The 23,910-nt window shown below is 38.6% G+C and overlaps 1 protein-coding gene across 4 annotated transcripts in view; it reads right to left on the bottom strand.

The window, feature by feature from the left end:
• ATP8A1 (ATPase phospholipid transporting 8A1) overlaps positions 1 to 23,910 on the bottom strand; it is a 195,275-nt gene that overhangs the window by 134,746 nt on the left and 36,619 nt on the right. For 2 of the 4 annotated variants that reach the window (XM_087827644.1, XM_087827641.1), the window contains exons 6-10: positions 15,042 to 15,082; positions 8,822 to 8,895; positions 3,062 to 3,131; positions 1,287 to 1,414; positions 553 to 664 (exon numbers count right to left, since the gene is read on the bottom strand). In XM_087827644.1, coding sequence (XP_087683770.1) covers positions 553 to 664; positions 1,287 to 1,414; positions 3,062 to 3,131; positions 8,822 to 8,895; positions 15,042 to 15,082 — 425 coding nt within the window. Of the gene's footprint in view, positions 1 to 552; positions 665 to 1,286; positions 1,415 to 3,061; positions 3,132 to 5,672; positions 8,896 to 15,041; positions 15,083 to 23,910 lie in introns of those variants that run through there. The other 2 variants (XM_016206815.2, XM_087827648.1) reach the window with 2 other exon arrangements.

The raw sequence follows: 23,910 nt of genomic DNA, 5'->3' as shown, positions 1-23,910 counted from the left end.
GGAGATCACAGTTCAATTCCTGGTCAGGGCACATGCCCGGGTTGTGGTCTTGACCCCTAGTAGCGGGCGTGCAGGAGGCAGCCGATCAATGACTCTCTCTTCATGGATGTTTCCATCTCTCTCTCTCCCCTCCCTTCCTCTCTCTGAAATCAATAAAGTCATATTTTTTTTTTTTAAAAGAAAATAAGTTCTAAAATTTGATCACTGTATTCAAATAAAATTATAAGACAAATACTTTAATGCAGAGCACTCATCGTTACGCAGACAACTTATATGTATCGCTGTAATAGTAAATGCTGCCAGTGGGCCAATACACAAGATCACTGAGAGTCTGTGCATTGCGTGGTCTCTGGGGAAACTCTCCAGGGTTCTCTGTGCCATGAACCACTGCACAGCCCACTCACCAAAGAAAGAGATTGTGGATGTAGAGAGTGGGGCTCAGGCATCTGTGACAGATGGTCTGCTGTGTGTGGGACTACTGCACCAAAAGCTACAAATAGCACATTTTCAAAAGATTTAGGTCCAAGAGGTTTGCACAGATAAAAATCCCACCTGCATCAGCTTGGTGTCATGTCCAGTGTAGACGACGATTCCGTGAACCCACTGTGTGTTTCTCAACTGGGCACCTCGAAGAAGAATCTGATCTGCTCCCAGGGGCACGGTGCTGTGACAGATTACACTGGCATTAGAAATGACATTTTCTAAAATGCTTAAGAATTCTACAGCCACTATAGTTCCCAAAAAGGCTCCATTATTTAAACAACCCTTCTCATATTTACTGTATTTTTAGAAAAGAAGTCATTTTTCTACCAATAAGAATAATTTTCTTACACAAGAACAGCTGGAGAGAAGCATTTCGCTGGCTTCTCCTTAAACATCAATCCAGCCATTTCCTACAATTTCACAATCCAAAATAGTAGGCAATGTTTCGGAATTCAGAGGCTAATTTTCAAACCTATTTAAGACTCTTCCTGACTTAGTTAAGTCCATTTAGGATTCCGAGATGTTTGGAAGTGTTTAGGTAAGGAGATCCGTTCCCCCTCCCCCACCTTCTTTTAAATTAAAAATAGCTGTGTGCGTAATGAAGGTTTAAAAAACACACTAGGTAAGATAAACACACAATCTCATCTTTTTCACAAAAGGCCCCTGGGTTCAAGTAATATGGAAGTGCTCAAGGAAAGGGTTTTGAGTGCTCAGACTTAGAGCACAAGAAAACACACACTCAGGTTAGCGAGACACCGAGACCCAGTGAATTCTGTGTTTCTGTGAAGACCGGTTTTACATACCCGTGTCCGTCAAGCCTTATGTTTCCAACAAAATCGTAGAGATGTCTGTTTGGACTTTCACACTCGACTCTGCCAGAAATTCTCATCAAACTGTCAATGTCTCTTATATCTGATGTTACTGGTAAGCCCTGTTTAGAAAGTTTTAAATAAGAGTATATAAAATACTTTGTATGTGGGAGGAAGGGGTAATTCTGAATCCAACCAGGCCTATGATCTAAGAGATGCCACTATTTTATAAGCAATTCTCTCCCTTATACAACATATACTTTTTGTCAATCATCATCAAGAGATACCTTCCTCTCCATCTGAACACAGGTTTTCGGCACAAGAATAGGGCAGCTACTGGTAAGTTCTAAAATATATTCGAGGGACTATAAACCAGTCTGAAAAGATATTTTTAAATAAGTTCTTAAAAATCTGTCTGCTTCCAAAAATAAATACAGTGTGAATCTGTCTGCTGAACCTCAGAAAGTGGCTAAAAAACCAAATAAAATCTATGTCCAAAGGGAATAGTTTGTTCTTTTAGTTCATTGAGAAGGAAAACTCCAGAACAGTTCCTCCCCCTGGCCAACTAGAACTGTCTGGAAGGGAACAGGCCCAGCTCCCTGGGACACTCTGAGTTCGGATGCTCTGTGATGACCCATTTCCCTTCCGCTACACCCCAACCTCCCACACGCCATTCTCACCATTCACCTAGAACCCTAGGGAGTACAGTCATGTGCCTCTTAATGTTTTGATCAACGACAGACGGCATATGTGACAATGGTCCCGTGAGATTATCATGGAGCTGAAACGTTCCTATCGCCTACTGACACCATCGCTGTCTTAATGTCACCGTGCAATGCATCGCTCACGTTTGAGGTGATGCCGGCGGAAACAAATCTGTGCAGTACCAATACTTGGTAATGATTATGTTACTGGTTTATATATTTACTATACTAGAGTACACTTTTTCTCATTATTTAGAGTGTACTCTTTCTATTTACAAAAAAAAAAGTTCGCTGTAAACCTGTATGCCGTGTTACGCTGGCAGCAGCCGCCTACGCTCAGTGCTCACCGCTCTTGATTGTGTCATTTCTCTGTGCTTGGTTTAACCTTGTGTTGCTTTGCACGGGAACACGCTGTCCGGGTTTGTGGCCTCGGAGCAAGAGGCTCTGCCGGGCAGCCCAGGTGCGTGGCAGGCTGAGCCACCTGGGTTGGGTAGGGCCCTCCGTGACGTTCGCACGACCGGCTCGCCTGAGGGTGCTCTTCTCAGAACCACCCCCGTTTTCAAGCAGTGCATGGCTGTACATTTTAAAAAGTCCCTTTTACTTTAAAAATAAAAACCTTACAGCTGCTTTCTATTAGGGATGATATGAGAAATTAGAAATCTAAACTATTCCCCGAGATTAGTGAGACATTTAGAACAGCAACGGAAACTATGTCTTTCAACACGGCAAAGCCAAATAATTTGGGCCAGGTGAATAGGAAAAATGAGTAAGCTAACGCACATCAAAGCACTCAGAATTACTACTATCGTTATCATCATTGGTGTTGGCCATTATATAAAATATTACAAATAGTATCAATACAAATAGGACCACACAATCAGGCAAGTAAATCTGAGTGTTCTAAAATACATAATGCCACCAACTTATAAATTCTTTTCATGGGGGCTCAACGAGAAAACATCTGCAGTTGGACAGAATTACTTCAACTCCAGACAGTAAGAAATAAAGCTACTGACTGCATGTAATAAAACAGCAACAATTATATAAACCTGTATCAGATCTTACCTGTCTAATTTTCAGGTTTGTTTCACCATCTAAGTTGGAAGTTTCAATGTAGCACATGGCCTGGGGCTCGCTGTTGTTTAAAATTGAAAAGCAAAAAGATTTAATGAGGGAAGGAAAGCATAACAATAACTTATCTAATGCTCAGACTCGCTGAAGCCTTTCCTTCTAAACAAAGCTTTAGGTGCCTACTTTCTTGCTGGTTTTCATTCTAAGTGCAAAATGCTGTGAGGCAGAGCCCATGCATGACAACTCATGGATCAGCTGTTCAGCCAGAAGGACCCCAAAGCAATTTCCTGGCAACAATCAGTATAGATCTTCAAGATAAAGTAAATAATTTAATTTGTCACATTATACTTTGTTTATCCATATAGACACAACACAGACTGTAACTGAAATGTGAAGTCGTTTGTGTCCAGATTTATCTTTAGCTCAAAAATATCAAGTGAGATTCATGCTCAGAGTCACATGTAAACTGATTAAGGAAAGTGGCTGATTAGAAAATTCCAGATTGCTGCTTCTAAAAACTTGCACTTACTACCCGTTTAGAAAAGATGAATAGGATCCCAGGAACCATATTCAAATATTTAAAATTTAGGGCTACTTTTAAAAATCTTATGAACAGGTTTTGCAGTGAAAGTAGATATACACTTTCTCCCCCTGGCTTTTCTGCTCCTATTCTATTTCTTAGGATTGTTTTATAGATTTTTGTGACAGCAAAAGCTAAATAAAACTAAAACCAGCCAACTTGGCCATATTGCTTTTTGATGTGAACCTAAAAGACCCACTTTATGTGTGTTTTAGTAAAGTTTGGTGTGCGGTGGCTGGTAGAAGGGAGCGTTTTTCAGCTTCTTCCACAGGCACCATGCCCTGGACCATCTATATCCTGCCCCTTCATATGCTAACTTTACTTGTGCAACAATTATTGACAGGTGAGTTTGTAGTCCCACTGTACAAGCTGATCCTTAAATATAAGGAAAAGCATTCTGAAGTTAATCAGCCTTGTTAGCACTCGGTTATATAAGCCTACTTAGCTAACATCGTATAGGTAACTATGAAAATAATCTCTGACAAGCATGTGCATTCAAAGTTGGAAATAAAAATATTTGTAAGTTACAAATACCTGGAATTTTCTAAAGAACTTCCAATTTGTATATGTGCAAAACAGACTATTCTCAGTTTCAGAAATGGGCATGTAGCTTAGTTTTGTGCCCTGAAGATTTATGAAAGTTACTAAGCCATATGGTTATAAAATATTTTACAGATTCACTTTAAAGTAACTTTGCATGTTCTTCAATGCACTGTATGGGCTTTTTTTTTTTTAATCCCATAAAAGCTGATACTTTTTTTCCCATCTGGAGAAGTTTTTCATTACTTATATTTTCACTCTGTCAATTATTCAAGGCTTTATTTTTTATTACTGTGGCAATAGTAATGTGTCTCTGGCAATTGCTCTCAACTTGTGATGTGCTTATATATATATATTTGAAACAGAAAGGGTTTAAGAACTTATAAAGCACATCTTCTGAAAAATAGAGCAGCATGAAGACAAACACGCTAAATGAACAATGCTGACTCCAGATTTTGGCAGTAAGCTGCATTCAAGTTTTACTTTACGTGTCCAAGGCCATTCTCATATTAAAATGAGAATAACATTCTAGTTCTATTTATTTATTTTTTCCAAAAAGCAACTTTTCTAGGACTTTAATGGCTAGGAAATTAGGAAGTTAAATGGCTGATTTCTACTTGAAATGGGGCAAATAAAATATGCATCCAAACTCAGAACATACATAATCCCTTAAGACAGCTGTGACTGAAGCGGATCTTAACAGCGCTATGAAGAGAGAAGCAAGATGTCTGAGAGGAGTCATGCCCGAGAATAAATATTTCTGCAGAGGATGAGGACATCCAAAACACAAACTACAGTCAGAGAAGCAAAGCGAACTTTTTGATTAGTAAGTGGAAAAATGAAACAAGATGCGCTTCACGGTCCAGAGACTAGCAGACAGCTGACATTTACCACAGTAACATGCACTGTCACTAGTTACGAGGGGATAAAAACTGATCCCGAGAGGCATGCGGTACAGGATGTGCCACATCGAGCTTTGTGCAGGGGTCCTCCACAACCCTACACAAGCCCAAATCACAATCATGATTGCTGAAGGAGTCCTGAGAACTTCACAAAGTTTCAGATACAGGAATAAGACAAATGTTTAAAATCTTAAATATTTCTCAATAACTTTGTTTTATGTAAAGCTTAACATTGTTTAAAATAATATCCTGGAGGGGTATTTAATTAAGCCAGGGTCTTTAGGCAGGTTGTTAAAAATGAATACATATTAATGATGCACAGGAAATTAAAAATCTATGTTTATTGGCATGCCTCATGGGCTCCTATTGATAACAAGAGGAGCTGAATCTGCCCAGCTGAGGGACGAACATCATCCAACATCGCCTTCATAAAAGGCCTTTAAAACATCTCCATCACCAAGAAGTATAAAAAGTCTGTGTCCTACAGGAAGAGACTTCGAACTCAACCATGTCTTGGTGTAAGTGTTCTCTGGTGTAGGGTGAGGTCCACATACACACATCCTGCACGGCTCGGTGCTCTAACCTTGAGGACAGGCTGATGAGATCTGCTGGGAGGTGTTCCCCATTGGTCACTTTCACTATTTCCCCCACAGCCACCTACAGGTCCCAGTTTAAAGTAATTAAAATGGAAAAAAATAAATAACAGACAAAACAAACAAATGGACAAAGGAGACAGAAAGTTTGAAATTATTACAGAAAAGAATACATGTTAATAGAAAATGTCTAATGCCAATTTTTTCAAAACTTATTTTGATCAGGTCTAAAGGTACAAGAAAACATGGAATATTTAGATTACTTATTTGCTTTTAAGTTCAATTTTTGATGTGAAAATTTTTGATTTTTTAAAGTTTAATCACAAGCACATCTTACACTATATAAAAAGATATTTTTAGATAGAGCTACTTTATCTGAAAGATTCCCTTTCTCCAATTCCTCACTCTCATGCCATCTACTCTATGTCCACTCCTAGCCTAAAAGAAAGAAAATAATTGTGGAAACTCCTTTTGAGGAAACTACTTCTGAAAAACAAAGTATATTACACATATACTAAAAAATAACTGTATTTAAAATTTTTTGATTCCAAAACATTTTCAAACTTCACTGCATAAATATTGTATCAACTTTAATGCAGAGCTGCAAAGACATGGAATTTAGGAAGTTAGAAGGCATAATTGCAGCCTTGTGAGTTATTTAATAATAAAGTCTAGGTAATGCATTTTGGGAGGGTAATCCTTTGAATCTGGGAGAAATTTTTCAAAGGTATGAAGCAGACATGCCAAGAACCTGTTTGGATTGGAATTAAGAGTTTGAGTTATTTTACTCTTTTATACTTTCTAAACTCATGTATCTGTTTGTTATAAGGTAAAATGTCAGTTTCTTTACTTCAAAATGAAAATCATTGAAACACAGTAACCTTCAACCATGGTCATGCTTTAATTTCAAACTACCTCAACGAAGATAAACTATTATTAATTAATAATTAAAAATATTTAGAGATTAAAATATTATAAGCTGTGGTTTGTTGCTATGCTAAATGATGGTCACCTGCAGGTGAAAATCACCATGCACTTGTTTTGATCACAGAGGCTATGATATAATGAAGATATTAGACTAGGAATTAAGTATTCCAACCCTAGTCATTAGCTAAAGTTAAGTGGCTAAAAATAAGACTTAAGGTCAAAATTCCTCTTTCTGTTAAATAATGACAAAACTTCATCTACTTCTTCAGTCTAATGTAGGTTCAAAAGAGCCAAGTACTGCAAAAACCCTTTTGAGAAAACAACAACTGAAAGGTGGTATTTTGCCACTTGGACAGAAATATCAGGTAATCTTTTTAAAAGTAATAATCTTTGGAGGAAGTTCGTTACTGTGTATGCTATATTAAGATATAGACACTACTTGATTTACCAATACTGATAGCCACCAGTGAATGTTTTTAATGTTTAGAAAATAAATCCTGTAAAAATGCTCTAAAGTTTAAGAAATACCAGCGCAGAGTTTTATGGGAGTTTCTGGGATTGGACAGAGGCAGATGAAAAATATTTTGACAACTTTTAATTTAGACCTAAGTATAAAGTCAGGGTAGTACAGTCAGTTATCTTAATATTTTGAGTATACAAAATTTAAATATTGTAATTACTGGTTCAGCATATATGATTCTCTCTATGGTAATGTCTCTATGATAAGTTTAATCAGAAAAACATCAATACGGTTCTTAAATTGCTGAAATGTTCATTATATATACATGACGACATTCAGATGGTCATTCATTCATTCCATTTCTCAAAGTGTTACTTGGCCCATCGGACTGTTGGTTAGGCATGCTGAAAAATTAATGAAATACTACCAATTCAAACAAAAAGGAGACTCAAGGAATATGAGAGCATGCTGAAGTAATCCATCTTCCTCATTTTAAAAGATATGAAATCAAGGCCTGAGAGATTATTTTGTTCAAAATCGCCAGGCCAAGATAAGAAACCTGGTCTCCTGCCTCCTAGGAAGAGCTCTAACACCTGATGCTACGAGCACCTGAGACAGACAATGGATTCCCTGTTAAACTCATGTTCACACTGCCATGTGTGGACAATTCCTTTACTTCAGTTTTAGAAACCTACCCTGATAAAACTATAAGCAAAGGAAACCATAGACAGAAAGGTTGATTCAAAAACATCATAATTTCAATTTTTCTGAAAACAAAACCTATAAAGAAAAGGTACAAAGAGCTCGGAACTAAAAAAATATGGAAATATAACTACCTATAGTTACTTCAACTACTTATAGACTTACTCCTATAAGTATCTGGGTAACTTTTACTTGCTTATTTAAATTTCACTAATTGGTCATATTTCCAATCACTTTCAATAATGACCTGATTAAACAGATTTTGAAAAAAGGACACTGTCCATATTTATACGTAGATTTTGCAAATAAAACTGTCCAAGGAAATGATGATAAACAACCTCTAAAATATTAAAAACATTTTCCTTACTTTATATTAGGACTAGTTTTATAGTTTTTAAACCTAAATCCATTTGAAAGTCACATTCTTTAAAGGGTAATAGTGCCGTAGGTTCTGAATACTAATTCATGACTAGCTTCAATATGAGTGAAACAAAAATTATCTAAATTCAGTAATGGAAAGAACTTTTAAAAAAAGAGCAAAAAACTTTTTTTGTTGGAAGAGTATGGAATTTCAAAAGATATGATGACAAAAAAAAAAAGGAATCATCCATTTTCTTGTACCAATGCACCGTAAAGATGAAGAAACTTTGGAGAGAGATACAAATACGTCATAAAGAAATTCGTCATGACAAGGACTGCAAGATGAAATCAGTAGAACCTAATTCATGTATCATATAAAATAAATGACAGGAAGTCACACACGAGTGAGTGGTCCATATGAGAGGATCGGGACATATCCAGAGGAAGGGTAGACTCTAAATTGTAATTATAAGTTTTGAATGATAAAGTATAATGCCCATCATTTATTTTATATGGCAAACATGAAAGAGTCCTTTAAGTCCAATCAATTTTTTTAACGCTTAATTCAAAATCATTCGAGAGGTTTTAAAATTCTTCGTTTATTCCTTATTTCCTTGGAGGAATCACAGGGTCAATGCAGGGCAGAGAAACCATCCTCTACACTGTTTGAGCATCAGTAGGCATCTCTACCTTGATGAGAGAAGTACAGTGTCAGCAGGGATATACTCTTTGCCTTTTATTATAACTATATCTCCAACATTTACCTGAAAGAAAACTGGGAATTGGTTAATTATCTGCATTGAAAGGTAGATACAAATATACAACCCATTGTATTTAAACATAGAATACAGTAAAAATGGTTATTGGCAAATAAGAACCACTTATCTTCAAAATGGCATAAAATTACCTAGCAGTGAGGCCAAGGATGGGGAATTCCTTTAAAAAAGGGATGCTGTATCTTTGTTTTTATCAGCCATACTACATCTGAATAAAATAAATCTATCCATTTTATCCATTTAATTGACATCTCAACTTCTCATATTCTCTCGCTCTGACATAAAAATAAAAAGGAGGAATTTACCAAATGAAATCTTTACTCTTTTTAAGGACATCTCAATACAACTGGAAAAGCTGTTACATATTTTACATATATCTTATAAGTATATATTATATTGTGTATATATATATATATATATATATATATATATATAATCATTACGCTTGGGATGACCTCAAGAAAAGGTGTTGATTATAATTCCTGATTTAGAGAGGAGGAAAATGGGTGTTCGGCTCTAAGTTCTTTGCCCAAGGTCACAGGGAGATGAAGAGCTTAGTCTCAAGCCCACACCTGCCAGCCAGCAAAGCCTGATTTTGCATACGTAACTATAGTGAAACTCTCACTGTATTTAAAATTTTAAAGACTAGCTTAGTGTCTTTCTCATTTTACTACCTATTAGCATTTCTGTGAGCATGGACTGGAGACAAATTAAAGATATACCATGTCAGAAACTGTTAGAAGCAATTTAAGTGATAGGTTTGTCATTGAGCTTTTGGCAAACAATACAACTCCAACTCCATTACACTATGACTACTCCCCTTATATCATGAAAGTGCCCTCTCTTAGTAGCCAAATGAACCTAAAGATAAGTTTCAATTCTTAATCAAGAAAAGCCTTTTTTATTATAGGCCCCTGTGAAGCCTTTTTGTTCTTTCCTCTCCCTAGTTTTCCTTGAACTCAAGAATAACACTTTACGAGGGGGAAGGAGATAATGGTATTCTCCGTGGGAAACACAGTAAGAAATTATTGCAGGGACAGCCCACTACGGCTACGGTATATACCGGGGGAGGAGCAGGTCAGGAAGGTTGGAGGGGGCCTTGAGACCTACAGTAAATATGCTGGTTTCCAGGTAGGGAGCTTTGGATGCCTCGATTCAAGAGATTTATTAAAGCTGAAATGCGGATGATCTGAAACTGACAAATTGCCAGGGACCTTGGAATCCAAAACCACCTCCCTCAAAAAAGGGCAAACTGAGAAAATAAAAAATAGCAAGTATAGGTATAAAACGGTCCCTAAAGAAATGTGTGGTGATAACATGCTGATGGCACCCACTGAAAGCAAGGTAAAGAAATGTAAGTTCTCCGTGCCACGGCACTTAGAGAGAATGCCACCCAGGTACCATTTAATTGCTCTTTAATCGCTATCTGTGTGGTTCATGTTTCCTCTCCAACTGGGCTACATGCTTCAAAAATCAGGATCTTATTTATCTACATTATAGGGTTAGAGTCTAGGAGACTTAGGAAAATTTATAATTGACTGCACTGTTTTCCAACACTTTTATTCACTGTAAAACAAAAAAAGGCTTGTGGTTATTAAACTGAAGACCAAAAGAAAATCTTAGCACCTTGTGCGGTATAAGGCAGTCACCTCCGTGGCCTGGGAAAACCACAGGCTAAGTGCCAAGGTGGTTCTCCCAGGAAAAGCAGGGAGCTGACTTTCTCCTAACGATGCCTATGTTTTAGACCATTTTCTTAAACACATGAAACACCTCTTTTTCTTTTCTTCCTTTTTCTAAATCCTCACTTGAGGATATTTTTTCCATTGCTTTTCAGAGAGACTGGTGATGGAGGCGGGGGGGGGGGGGAGAGATCGCGATGTGAGAGAGACACACTGGTTGCCTCCAGCAAGGACCCCGACAGGGACCGGGGATCGAGACTGCAACCCAGGTAGGTGTCCTTGGCTGCAACCGAACCCAGGACCCTTCAGTCTACTGGATGATGCTCTAACCACTGAGCCAAACCAGCTAGGGCGAAACACCTCTTCTTTCGGGTTCTGAGCTCCTAATGTGGCATTCCCCCTTACAGCCTGCTGTGTGCATAAGAGGAACAGAGAGACAAGAAAGTCAAGATGCCAAAAACTCTTTGACCACATGTTCTCTTTGGAGGAATATCATGACAAAGCAGTTTTAGTCCCCAAAATACTGTGGTTATGGAAATACTTAGGGCTTTAGGCCAGACCTTGAGCCTTTTCAAGTCACTGACATTAGTATTACAATTGAGGATTATGTAAAAGGGTAACCTTATCAAACTATAATAGACTGACTTAAAATCTGTTTTTGTCCAACTGTAGGCTGCAGCATATTTGTTTTTACTAGGGAATTTTTGGAGATATAAATTCTTAACCCAAAGAAATACATTTCATGGTGGAAACTTCATGCATTAAAGCAGCTTTACAGAGTGACTTTTACACTTGCCTCTAGCTGCTACAAAGCCGGAAGAACGTGTTGACTCTAAGATTCCACCTGCAGCTCTCTCAAAAACCGGTGAACAGTCTCAGCTGCAGACTGGTCTTTGAAGAACTGGTCTCTGTGGTAAGGTCAATGGAGATGCAGTGCCTTGCACAGGGCTTGTAATTGCAATACTTCTTTAAAAATCCAGATACAAGCAACTTAACCTTGAGAAAAGGCTTCAGGGCAGTAAATGGAGAGATGATGGTTCATGTTTGAGGGCTGAAGTCTGCCCATCTGTGAATGACTGGATGTGCGCCCGACAAATTTGTAGGTCCTTTGAGAGCCATTAAAAGGCAATCACAGTAGCTACACATTTAGAAAGGCAGAGGAAGAAAGAACCCTGACCTAAAGCCCATTTGGCATGTGAATTTGACTCTCGGTTTTGGCTTATTGATTTTATTTTTAATTGCACAAAATATTACATAAGCTAAAGAAAAGACTTGTCTTGCTCCACAATCTGGCAACCCAGGCAAGCAAGTCTGCTTTCATGCCTGTCCACTTAAGGTTTAATAAACCATTTTTACATAGTAAGCATCTTAGTACACAAAACTCTGTTCTTTTCACCTATGGTTATATTTTATGGCACAGGAACTCTCGTATGTCTTGCTTGCTGCTGTGAGCTCACTGCTTGGCACATACACTCAATAAATATTTGTTGAATAAATAGTATAAAATATTTCTGTGTTGGCACAGTATTTGAAATTACAGCTTTTACTCATCATAAAATATATCAGAGTATAGAATGTCATAATTTGTTTATAAAACTCCCTATTGTTGGGCATCTACTTATTCTAATTTTTCATTATTATAAATAACGCTACAATAAACATTTTTGCACATATATAGCTTTTCCCCTACTTTGTGATTATTTTCTTGGGATAAACTTTTAGAATCCTCTTTTTATGATTCTCAATATGAAGAGCCAAAGTGCTAATCCACAATAATATGTGAATGAAAAACTTCATAAAATTAAAAATTATGAAGTACAAGGGAGTTTGTTTTATTTATTGAATAGATAGCAAATGAGACTTCAATATTGTTTAAATTTGCAACCTTTATTGTTAGGTCATATATTATACTGAGTTGGGTTGTTTATCATAGTACTTCTTGCCAACTTTTATTTCCTATTTATATAATAATTTGGTGCAAGTATTTCCCATATTTCACTTTATTTGTGGTAGGTTTTATTGTATGTTAGTTTTAAATTTTGTATAATCAAATTCCATAGATCTTGAGATCATGCTCTTCTCCAAATATTTAGTAAACTTTTTATTCTATTTGTATGTTTTTTAAAAACAATGTTTTAACATTTAACTCTTTTAGCCAGTTGGAATTTATTTTAGCATAGGCTGTGATTTAGATATAAACTGTGTTATTTCTTGAAACTGCTAATCTGTGATCCTAAACAGCTTATTACATAATTAATCCTTTGATCAATGATTTTTGCCTCCTATATCAAATACTAAGTGGGCTTTCTTTCAGGGACTTCTATTCTCTTCTATTACACTCTGTTCTACTCTATTCATGAATGTCTATTTTTGCAACAGATCTACATTATTTTAATAACTTTTATTTTCCATTTTAAAGTTAGTTCTTCCACACTCTTTATTTTTCCAAAATATTTTTCTATTTTCTCAACTGTTTATTTTGAAATTAAGATGAAAAATTTAGTCAGCTCTTGAGGAAAAAAATTTTTTTTCTGCGATTACATTACATCAATACTTTGAAACAACTGTTTTTAGGTTTTCTAGGAAGATGACATATTTGTACACTTATGTGAATCTTTAATACCTAAAATCTTGATGTATCCTTCACTGAGGTCAAATGCTTATTTTAAGTTTATCCGTAAGCATCGCACATACTACTGGGAATGAGATCTTTCATTCACTGTATTTTTCAAACTTGATATTGTCAACAAAAGAATGCTGCTAGTTTTTGAATACTTATCTTGAATTCATCATTGAACCAACTTTTATTAACTCTAATTAAGCATCTAGTTCTAATTGCTAAGTAACATCAGCTCATGTTTGGCTGGATGGCTTTTGCTGGAAAGAACTCCAGGTTCTCTGCCTGCTCTGTATCTCAAAGAGGGATGCCAGGTAAGGTGTGGTACAGATCTCCAAGAGGACTGAAAATGCTATGGTGATTTTGGCTGGTAACTTAATTGTTTTGATGTAAAATATTGAAGAAAGGAAGAGCTACAATAATCCAGGGAGATTAGCACAATCTTCAACTAACAACTGCCCTATATGGAAAATAAGGCATTCTAAGAGGTTAATGTTAAGGCTGAAGTTGTAGTTATTCCCTACTTTACAGCCATTTCTTTTCTGAATTAGCACCTTAGGTGAGAAGGTAAGACACTGATCTATCACTCTGTGAGGACGTGCATGACGTTAACTACACTAACAACCCCGGGAAGGAAACATTTGTAATAAAATTCAATTCATCATGCTTGATTATATCCTACCTGTTTTCTATCTAAAGTGTTTATATCCACAAATGCCAGTCAAAAGCATAAAAGAAACTTCTTTTGAAACATTATTTTGAGCTTTTTTCTTTTAATATTGTTTTTCTGAAAAAGAGGTGACTATCACAGAAATAAAAAAAGCAAAATCGAGGTATTTTCCTCTTTGTTACTTTTATGTTAGACCAAAGCGAGAGAGTGATGAGTTTTCAAATATCTAGAAAGGGAGATGTCAATCTCTATTCTAGCCATGGGTTTAAAACAACAAATGCAATTAATTCAGAGGGAATCCTGTTCTGAGCAGTGATAGAAGGTAACTATGAACATCACAAAGTAGAATCAAGGGCATGGCCTTTAACCTACTGGGAGACTCTTAAGTACCAATAAACCGGCTGTGGGTTACATCTCTACTGTCTAGCAATCTAAGGAAACAAACTCCCCTGGGGAGAGTGGCCTCACTTTCAAAAGCCTTTCACCAAGTTACAAAGGTTATTCATATGTGGATGACTAGAGGTTAAATGTTCTTCCAGGACTAAGGGAGAACTGCAAACAACTGCTTACCTTTAAAAATTGAGATCAGAATAGTGTATGAACACTTGGACAACACTTGTTAAGTTATGACTTACTCACTAACGACCATGCTAGCAGGTTTGTGAGCAAATTAACTTGTTGATATTATGGAATTGATTTCCAAGTCATTAAAAGATTATATTTAGTAAGTCCATTTTTCCCCCTTAAGGAATTAGCAGTACACAAATGGGATTAGTCACAATACATGAATTTGAAGTAAAATATACAAATGTGAAATATAAGAATTCTAGTTTTTATTTTTACTTGGACAGTATATGATTGAAGCAAAAATTATAACACAAAACAGTTCATGGTTAAATAAAATCTGTGAAAATAGTATGTAAAATATACCATAAAACAAAAAGTTCTAAATATTACTTTTCAAGGAAATAGTCTTTCTAGCATATGGCAGAAATATTAAATGGAAGTAACTGACTGAAGAGTCCATGTATGTTTACAACACTAATCATTAAATAGCTTTCATGTCAGTGGAATTCCTGATATTTGTTTGTATGATACATACAAATTACATCTACTAGAGTAAACCTCTACGCATGTCTTCTGGAACAAAACAAAAATAAATGCATACCTTTTCCCAGTGTACAATTTCCCAAGCACCATTTCTCAGCACTGGAAAGAAAAAAAGTCACAATTTAAAGAACATTTTTACTGCTTGTCAAAAAACCTATTTCTGATGAAATGATCATTTTAAATAAATAGCTGAAAATAAATTAACCAGTAGCAATTTTGATAGGTTTAAGATTATGACAGCAAGGAAGTGTAAAGTTACATAAAGAATTAGAAACAACCAAAGTACATTTTACATCCCACAACAATACATTACTGACGGGGGAATCGTACTGGTATGGCTGATTTTACTTTCTTCAGCATCTAGAGGAATCACAGTGCTTGGCTGGAGGAGAAAGCCACAAGACTGACGTGGAAAGGGGTGTGACAAGCTTAAGAGCATGCCAGGAGTGACAACATTATATATAAATCGTAAGCACAGAAGGAATAAAGTTCTGATTGGTTAGTAAACATTTAACACCTAAACAACACATAATCTGCACCTTTAGGTTTATAATAATGCAAAAGAGCAAAAGTTTCCACATTTGGTTTACTGAGAAAAAATGAAAGTAGAGACTACTATTAAATTATGACAGAAGGGGTGCTATTTCTTAGTTTCTTTCAATTTACTCCAGGCACTTGCTACTCAACATCTGGTCCAGGGACCTGTAGCATCAGCATCACCAGCAGGCTTGTTATACCTGAGGGTATGTTTCTTCCCATCCCACCAACCATTTCTTTTGTTCTTGAAATATCAAACGGGAACCCAGAAATAAAGAGAAGTGCGCAGCTTGTTCCAACTTGAGGCTAACACCATCTTAGGATGCAGAGAACAATACAGGTCTGTGGAAGTTAAAAAACCAGCTCACGACATATAACAGCTTTCTGTGCAAATCAAGGCTTGACTACTGGCCAAAGAGACAAGTCAATTACATAATTCACGGTTGTCTTTACTTCGGAACTGGTTCCTAAACATCCAACCATAGAACAATTAAAATAAACAGTATCATGTGTATTATGCCGGTGACCTGGAATAGCAGCCTGGTTATTTTTAATCACTGACCTCCTCTGACCCAGCTCAACCTGATTAAGAGGAAGTGTGTTACAGGACAGCGAGAAGCTAGGAAAATTTCAGGGCAGGAGACATAGGGAAACTGAGACAAGCCAATTAAACAGGGCCAAGCAGTTTGGACAGCTTGCAGCCAGTTTGTAAATAACAAGCCATTATCTTCCCCAAACCAAGGACACTTGAGAGCAAGTGGTTAATGTCCCTCCAAAGACAGCGGGGGGGGGGGGGGGGGGGGGAGTGCACCCTTCTCTCACCCCATTCCCTAAACAGAAAAGCCGGCAGTCTTAGGGCTTGGCCAGATAAAACTGCCAGGTGCTTCTCACAAATTCTGGGAAAGCCACAACAAAGTAAAAGGGGGACCATGAAAATTAATCTGTACCAAGATATTCAGTAGAGGAATTTTAAAATCTATAGAAAGAAATGTATATAAGGCAGAGAAACCCCCTACCGCACTAGCTCCTCGGATTAGCTGAGAGTGCATCTGTGCATTATGCTGGATGATATATTTGCTTGCCTTGCTTCTTCAATAAATTTTCATGTTTTACTTTCTTAATAAATTACTTTCTTAATAAATTGGCTTTATCGCAATGCAATAATCTGGAGTGGCTTGTTTGAATGCATTCATACGAGCATGATGAGACTCGAGGTGGGGACAGCCCTCCACCTGACTCAGGGGCTGTCCAGTAACACCTCTCTGGTGTCTGTGAGAGGTGCCTGTAACAGAAGCAATTAATGGTGCCAGGTCCTCTGCAGAGCTTTTGGCTTTCTTGGACTAAAAGTATACTGACTTTACATCTCCAGAGTGTAAGAGTTCAAGAAGATGAGCCCTGGAGGAAATGATTAGCGATACCTGGTGAAGGAGAGTGACAGTGAGCTGTGCAAGAATGATCAGAATGGCCTGTCTTATGGTGTTTTGACAGCACACTCCTTTAAATGCAAAACTCCCCCACCTTTCCACAGTCCCAGCTAAACACACCTGCTATAGTTTCCACATGTCTAATTAGTCTGACAGTATGCAAGGGAGAGCTCAGACTCTAAACAAATACTTCAAATATAACCTGTTTTTACTTTAGCAGGATACTACTTAACAGCTTTGTCATAATGGGTTTCTTTTTTGAAATGAAAACATTCTGTTAGAGTTGGTTGGGAATTCCCCAATCAAAGGCTCTGTGGAAATTGGCCGTCTCTCGGGACTCAATCAAATGTACACAGGTAGAGGTGCTCACTTAGAGTCTAACACGGGCTTCACTGCAATCAAAACAGTCTATCACCGGGGCCTTTACTGAAGGTCATCGGTGTGCTGCTCCCAGGCAATCAAGCCACATCTTGAAGTGGGTTACAGAAGGCAAGATACCCTAAAGGACAAGGCACTGCCGATGTTACAGAGGACAGAGAAATGCAGAGGAGGGAGAATTCCTAAATGGGAGTACTGTAAGCCCTGAAGGGGAACTTGAGTGCATTAAGAAAAGTGCAGCTGAGACCATGGTTTTGGGCAAAGAAGGAAACCAGCATGCCCACATTAAAGTGTCAGTTCACTCACCATGTAGATCCTTGCTTTGGGAGTAAGGCAAAAACCTCACTGGGGCCCAAACTGACACTGTGCTAAAGTCTCCTGCATAAACTTGCCTGTAAACGTCAAACTGAACAAGGATCTGCTTGCAGTCTACAGACACAGAAGACAAAGGGAACTTCCTGAATTTCCTTCCTTTAAAAAAAAATCTGTATCTTTTATTGATTTCAGAGAGAGGGAGAGGGAGAGAGAGGTAGAAACATCAATGATGAGAGAGTCATCACTGATCGGCTGCCTCCTGAACACCCCCTACTGGGGATCGAGCCCGCAACCCGGGCATGTGCCCTGACTGGGAATCGAACCCCGATCGCCTGGATCCGAGGTCGACGCTCAACCGCTGAGCCATGCCTGGGTGGGCCTGAATTCCCTTCTTGTCCACATTCTACATACAGGTATCCAGTTAGTTGATACTACTTCTATCAATTCACTTATAAACCTTTTGACAATGATCTTCACACTGTGCGAGGCCTACACCAACTCCAGGAACGAGTCCCAGAAAGTTGTCTGAGAAGCGGTGAGCTGATGTGATCAGAGCACATCACAGGGTAAGCAATCCCTTTTTCTTAAAAATGTTCTCTCCCAAGCCTGCTCACAGAGTCATGGACCATTCATCTTTTCCTTTATTTCATTGAGAAATTTCTTGAAAGAAAAACCTCCCTCTACTGCCTCACCAATCAACCATTCCCCAATTCCTTCCATCGGGCTGTTTTCACAGCTCCACAACCGCTCTCCAGCTAAGTACTGGAGCTCCAGCAACGAAATGTTACTGCTGAAATGCTGCATTTAGTGAGAGCTGCAGTCCTGGCGCTCTTTTAATTCAGCAGCACTTGGTCTCCCCTCCTTTGCCACATCCAGTTGGATCTATCCTTTGTATATTTCCCTTCGGCTTCTTGTCACCACCGCCCTAGTCCCGCCTCTCTAATTACAAAGCTTTCACATCCTTCTTTCAAAAGTACAACTGGGAACCTAGCCATATCCTTCAGTAATTCTCTCCAAATTCTTCACCCTAGTTTCCAAAAAGCCTACAAAATACGACTGTAACTTGCCATCCCTGCCCATTACTCTTTGACATATATCCTAGACTCTGGCCAAAACAGAATATTTGCTCTCCCCAGAATATCTCTCATGCCTTCCCACTTCCTCCTGGGATCACCCCTCTGCCCCGCCCACCCCCGAGCTTTGTTTACTGAAATCCCACTTGTCCTTCAAGAACCTCACACATTTCTGAATCCCCACTTCTCTCACTTGGCCCTTATTAGTTTCCCTATCTTGCATTAAATATGAGTGAGCACCTTATCTTCCCTCCCAGATTACAATTTCCTGTAGGGCAAGAATGAGGGCTGGTTTCTTTCTGCATTTTCTGCATTGGGTCTTACACAAGGTAGGTGTTCCACAAAGACGTACTGAAGTGAAATAACAAATGTTCTAACTTTGAATCACACCCGTTTTGCTTCTTACTTTAACTATGTCCTTAAATTTCCTCAGTGCGTTTTGCTAATCTGTGTGCAACTTTTATTTATAGGGCAAAAGAAAAAGAATCTGGGGTTATATTTTCCCATAAATAAATACCTCCTCTCCATCCACATCTATTGTTGAAAATACCTAACTAGTTCAATAGAAATAATCCTAAGATCTTCATAATAATCAGAAAATATTAACCTTATAGGTGTCTGAAATTATTTAGGTCATATATGTGCTCATATATGAGCCTAATTTTTAAGATTATGGAAACAAATACTTTTTAAGAACTAGTCACAAATAAGTTGATGTACATGCGACAGAGCATATGTTCAGGACCACCGGAAGGATCAGACGCAGAGATCTCTCCAGGGAGGCAAAAAAGGAAGGATACTGGCTTTTTCAACAAGCCAGGAAAGTGCTGCTATTTTAAGGCCCTTCGCATAATACCCTGGCTCTTTGTACAGCACTGGACTGAACAGGAACCAGACGGATTCAGCCCTGTTAGTAGGTCACTTCAGGCTTACAACCTAAAACATATTCAACCCACACCAACTCAACACTTTTTCACTAAGGACATTAACGGTGAAATGGTTTTCAGTGGGAGATAAGCAACCAAGTGCCCTGCGGGGAAGCAGCCTTGCTCGTGGTTATCAGCTACCACCAACTTAATTCCACTTTTGAGAAGGCTGGAAAGGGCGGAAATGAGACCTATTATTTTTAGCTGTGTGCAACGTTGAAAAGAATTTCATGTTGTCTTTTCCTCAATTAAATTAAAAGAGAGAAAAGTTGCTATATTAAATAAAGACTTACTCTATTCTAATGCCTACTGTCAAACTATAGCAATCTAATTGTAGGAAGGATGGCCCTCATTTAACTACAGCATCGAAGCAGGAGCTCAGCGTGCTGTAAGCCACAGCATAGCTCTCAGACCTTCTCACCCGCAGAACGCATACATGCCACCCTCTGGGAGACATACCCACGCCTGGGATTTTAGGGAAGCAAATCTATTTCATTAGGAGGCATTTTCAGTTCTCCCAAACATCTTTCTCCGCCTGTACTTTTCTAGGCCTCCATGTTGTGACTGTATGTGGAACTGGCATTCCCCTTGTAACACTGGCATGCTAGCCAGAGTGGCATTTCATAAAAAACAGAAGCACATCCTTACAATTTAAAAAAAGAAGTAGCCCAGCTGGGCTTGGCTCAGCGGTGGAGCATCGACCTAGGATCTGGGAGATTGAGGTTCGATTCCCGGTCAGGGCACATGCCCGGGTTGCGGGCTCGATTCCCAGCAGGGCACGTGCAGGAGGCAGCCGATCAATGACGACTCTGACCATTGATGTTTCTCTAGCTCTCTCTCCCTCTCCCTCTCCCTTCCCCTTCCTCTCTCTGAAATCAATAAAGATATGTTAAATAAATAAATAAAGAAGTAGCTCAACCACAATAAATTTGGATGGGGAACTGGCTTCGCTTTACGTATTACACTAATCATTTGGAATGTATAATTTATAAATTCCTGCAGAGTGAAATATGGCAGAACAACCCAGTTTAGGGAAAACGACGAGGGACTGACCCCAGTGTGTGTTAGAGACACGGAGGAGGCTGTGTCACATACTGTGCGTTCAGATATTGAGGGAAGAAGTCAGAGAAAACGAAGGTAAGTTTGGATGCAAGGAAGCCTGGGGCATTCTGAATGTGGCAGTGCTCCAGGCTCTGGATAACAGAATGGGTAAGTGGACGCATTCGGTGTTCAAAGGAGGCCAGGCAGGATGCAATGATGATGCAATGACCTCGGCAGAGAGGGTAAGGAGGTGCTAGAACTTCTGCCACAGGAATATATTATCAGTGCCTGAAAAACAGTTTGGGACACGGTGCTATGAAAATATTGCCTTTCATCTTGCTCACATTCCAGATAATGAATTTTCAAGAAGGCTCCTTTCATGCCTACTTTCTTCCTTCGTTATCTGTACTCAAGCCTCTGTAGGGACAGTGGCCCACTCACAGGTTCATTTGTCACGCTCACATAGAACACCTGCTGGGGACAGGCCCTGGGCTGGGGGGAACGCAAAGAGGAGCCCGAGGGTCGACCTGCCCTCTGGAGTGTTGCTGCCCAGTAGACACCAGCACACGACAAAGGGACAGGAGCACAGGAAGGTGGTCGCAAGTCTGGAAGGAGTGGACCACATACTCACCAAGACTTACTCATATTCCCCCAACTGCTGAGCATCAATTTTCTCTTCCCTCCCTCAACAGCTACGTCTTCAGAGAACAACATAAAAGTTTGAATTTGCCAGCTTACTAACCACCTACCTAACCAACTTATACACCTCCAGAAGAAATGGCTTGTTTTCAAACGCATTGATAATATGCTCAAAATGTAAAGTTTATAAAGTCCTGAGTTGGGTACAAAATATGATCCCTGACTGAGTGCATTAATTGGTGAAAATGAGGCATCAGACAGGTACCAGGCTACAGTTAAATGATTAGAAGTGCTGGAAATGAAATTATGAATTTATATTTCTGAAGTCGTTAGGGAATGACAGAGAAAAGTCACTCTAGCGCTTCAATGCAAAATAAGGAGAGAAAATATACATTTCTCTAAGAATACAGAAGGATTACTATTTGCATCTGAGGGGAAAGTATCCTCTTACACATTACACAGTCTTGGTAAACATTTAGAAATTGAAATTTTAAGCTTAATACTTCAAATATTTGTTAAAAATTAATTATCTGTCAAAAATACTCCCTTCCCACTCTTACACCCACTCCTGCCTCAATTCAGCAAAGCAAATTCAATTTCATTCTGGTCTGATGACAACAGATGGCTTTCACATTAAGCAATCTGAGTTATGTGACAGCAAACAGAATCCTTCACCAATATTTATCTGCTATCAACTGCAAAGTCAAAAAGATGACCGATACTCAAACTAGACAAAACGAAAAACAAAAAAAAGGGAAAGATCTCTTAAAACCCAATTTCAAGTATCAAACTGAAAGCCAGTTTCTTACATGTAATTACCAAGTATTCTGTGAAAATGGTTTTTTTATAGCTGTTAAGCCCCAGTATTTTATTTTTGACATGAGTTTTATATACACTTATTACAAAAGGCTTCCCTCTCACTTGTTTATCCTTTTTTTTAAATTTTCACCCAAGGATATATTTTTAAAATTGATTTTAGAGAGAGAGAGGAATGGGGGGGGGAGAGAAACATTGATATAAGAGAGAAACATCAACCGGTTACCTTCCGTGCCCCGGCCGGGAATCGAACCCATAACCTTTTGGTGTTTGGGACAATGCTCCAACCAACCAAGCCACCCGACCAAGGCTCATGTGAACTATTCTTCATTTTTAGCTATAGAGCTAATCTTGTTAACTGAAAGTGAACTGATGAAACAAGAAAGAATACTTTCTCTGAATAGTAGACAAAAGGGAATATTTTTGGAAGTAGGTACCTAGAAAATTATAGATCCTATCAGTTCAAGGTGTAGTACCTAAAATAATCATACCTATGACAGCTGCTCTTTCAATGACTTCTTAGGCCAAGGCTTGGAAATAAATAACTGCCCATCCCTGAAGATCAGAGCTCTCTGCTGCAAGATCCATTATGTATTAAAAAAATAATTACATATTATTGGTTCAAAAGCTGTTACTGAATATTCTGAGCAACATAGCAACACATGCAAAAACTGCATACTGCCAAAAATACCAGTGTCTGGAACATCTGTGTTTCTCCCTTTCGATTCCTGTGGCTTTCCCTTCCCACTTTCCTGGAGTAACTTTGTTCTAAGACTTCTAATCGCTTCCTATTCCAATTTGTTCTCTTCCCAACTTTAATCTGCATGTTTATCCTGTCTATTTTTGGCTGTAAACCTTCAACAGCTAGTCAGTATACACAAGAAAATTTGGGATCCCTTGGCTTTGCACTCAAGGCCCTATAAAATTTGACCAGGTCAACATTTTCCATCGTGTGTTAGTTTCCCTTTGATATGCATCTCCTTCGTCTGATACTCTAATGAAGGCTCCACAAAGCAATCCAACAGCCTTCTTCATCTCTGTTCAGGACAACCTCTCCTCTCACTTTCTCACTCAACCCACATGTAATGTTTTCCCCATGTGCCCCTGCTCATCCAATGTTTTCCCTAAGTTCAGGATGTAGATCAAATTACCCCACAATTTTCTCTCCTTCTTTAATCGTATAGCATTTGACACAGGAACCATTATTTGCCAAAAATCTAGAGACACACTGAGATCACATAATCCAAGTCCTTCATTTTCCACACAAAATCGTCTTTTACTTTGTGCTTTCATACAGTTCCCATTGTATTTTTTTCTTATGTTCCATAGGAAATAATATAATGTAAATATGTTGTTAACTGAATAGGTGACACTTTAATAAATGTGGCTTCCTCAAATGTATCAAAAACCAGCAGATAATCCCTTTGGTGGGAGCTGGTGAGAAGGCAAAGCCGGGCATTTTGACAGGGTCCCATGAAAATCATGGCAGTGTACAAATACTGTTTTTAATTACCAGCTAATTTTACCAGACATGTCTGGTCCTCCACACATCAGGGAACTTCACGGGGAGATGAGACTCTCAGATGGGGCAAGCCCAGGGATGGAACTCGATCCATCCACGTTCCTGGGTATTTCTTAAAAACCTGAGAGCTGCCCTGACTGGTTTGGCTCCGTAGTGAGAGTGTCTGTTCGAGCATGGAGCTGGGGTGCAGGTTCTCCCCACCCCAGTCGGGTGCATTCCGAAGGCAACCAATTGATGTCTCTCTCACATTGATGTT

This window comes from Miniopterus natalensis, chromosome 1 (assembly GCF_054644295.1).
Source record: "Miniopterus natalensis isolate mMinNat1 chromosome 1, mMinNat1.hap1, whole genome shotgun sequence".
Lineage (NCBI taxonomy): Eukaryota > Metazoa > Chordata > Mammalia > Chiroptera > Miniopteridae > Miniopterus > Miniopterus natalensis.
Note: the sequence above shows the minus strand (reverse complement) of the source record. Positions and strands in the feature narration are given on the sequence as shown.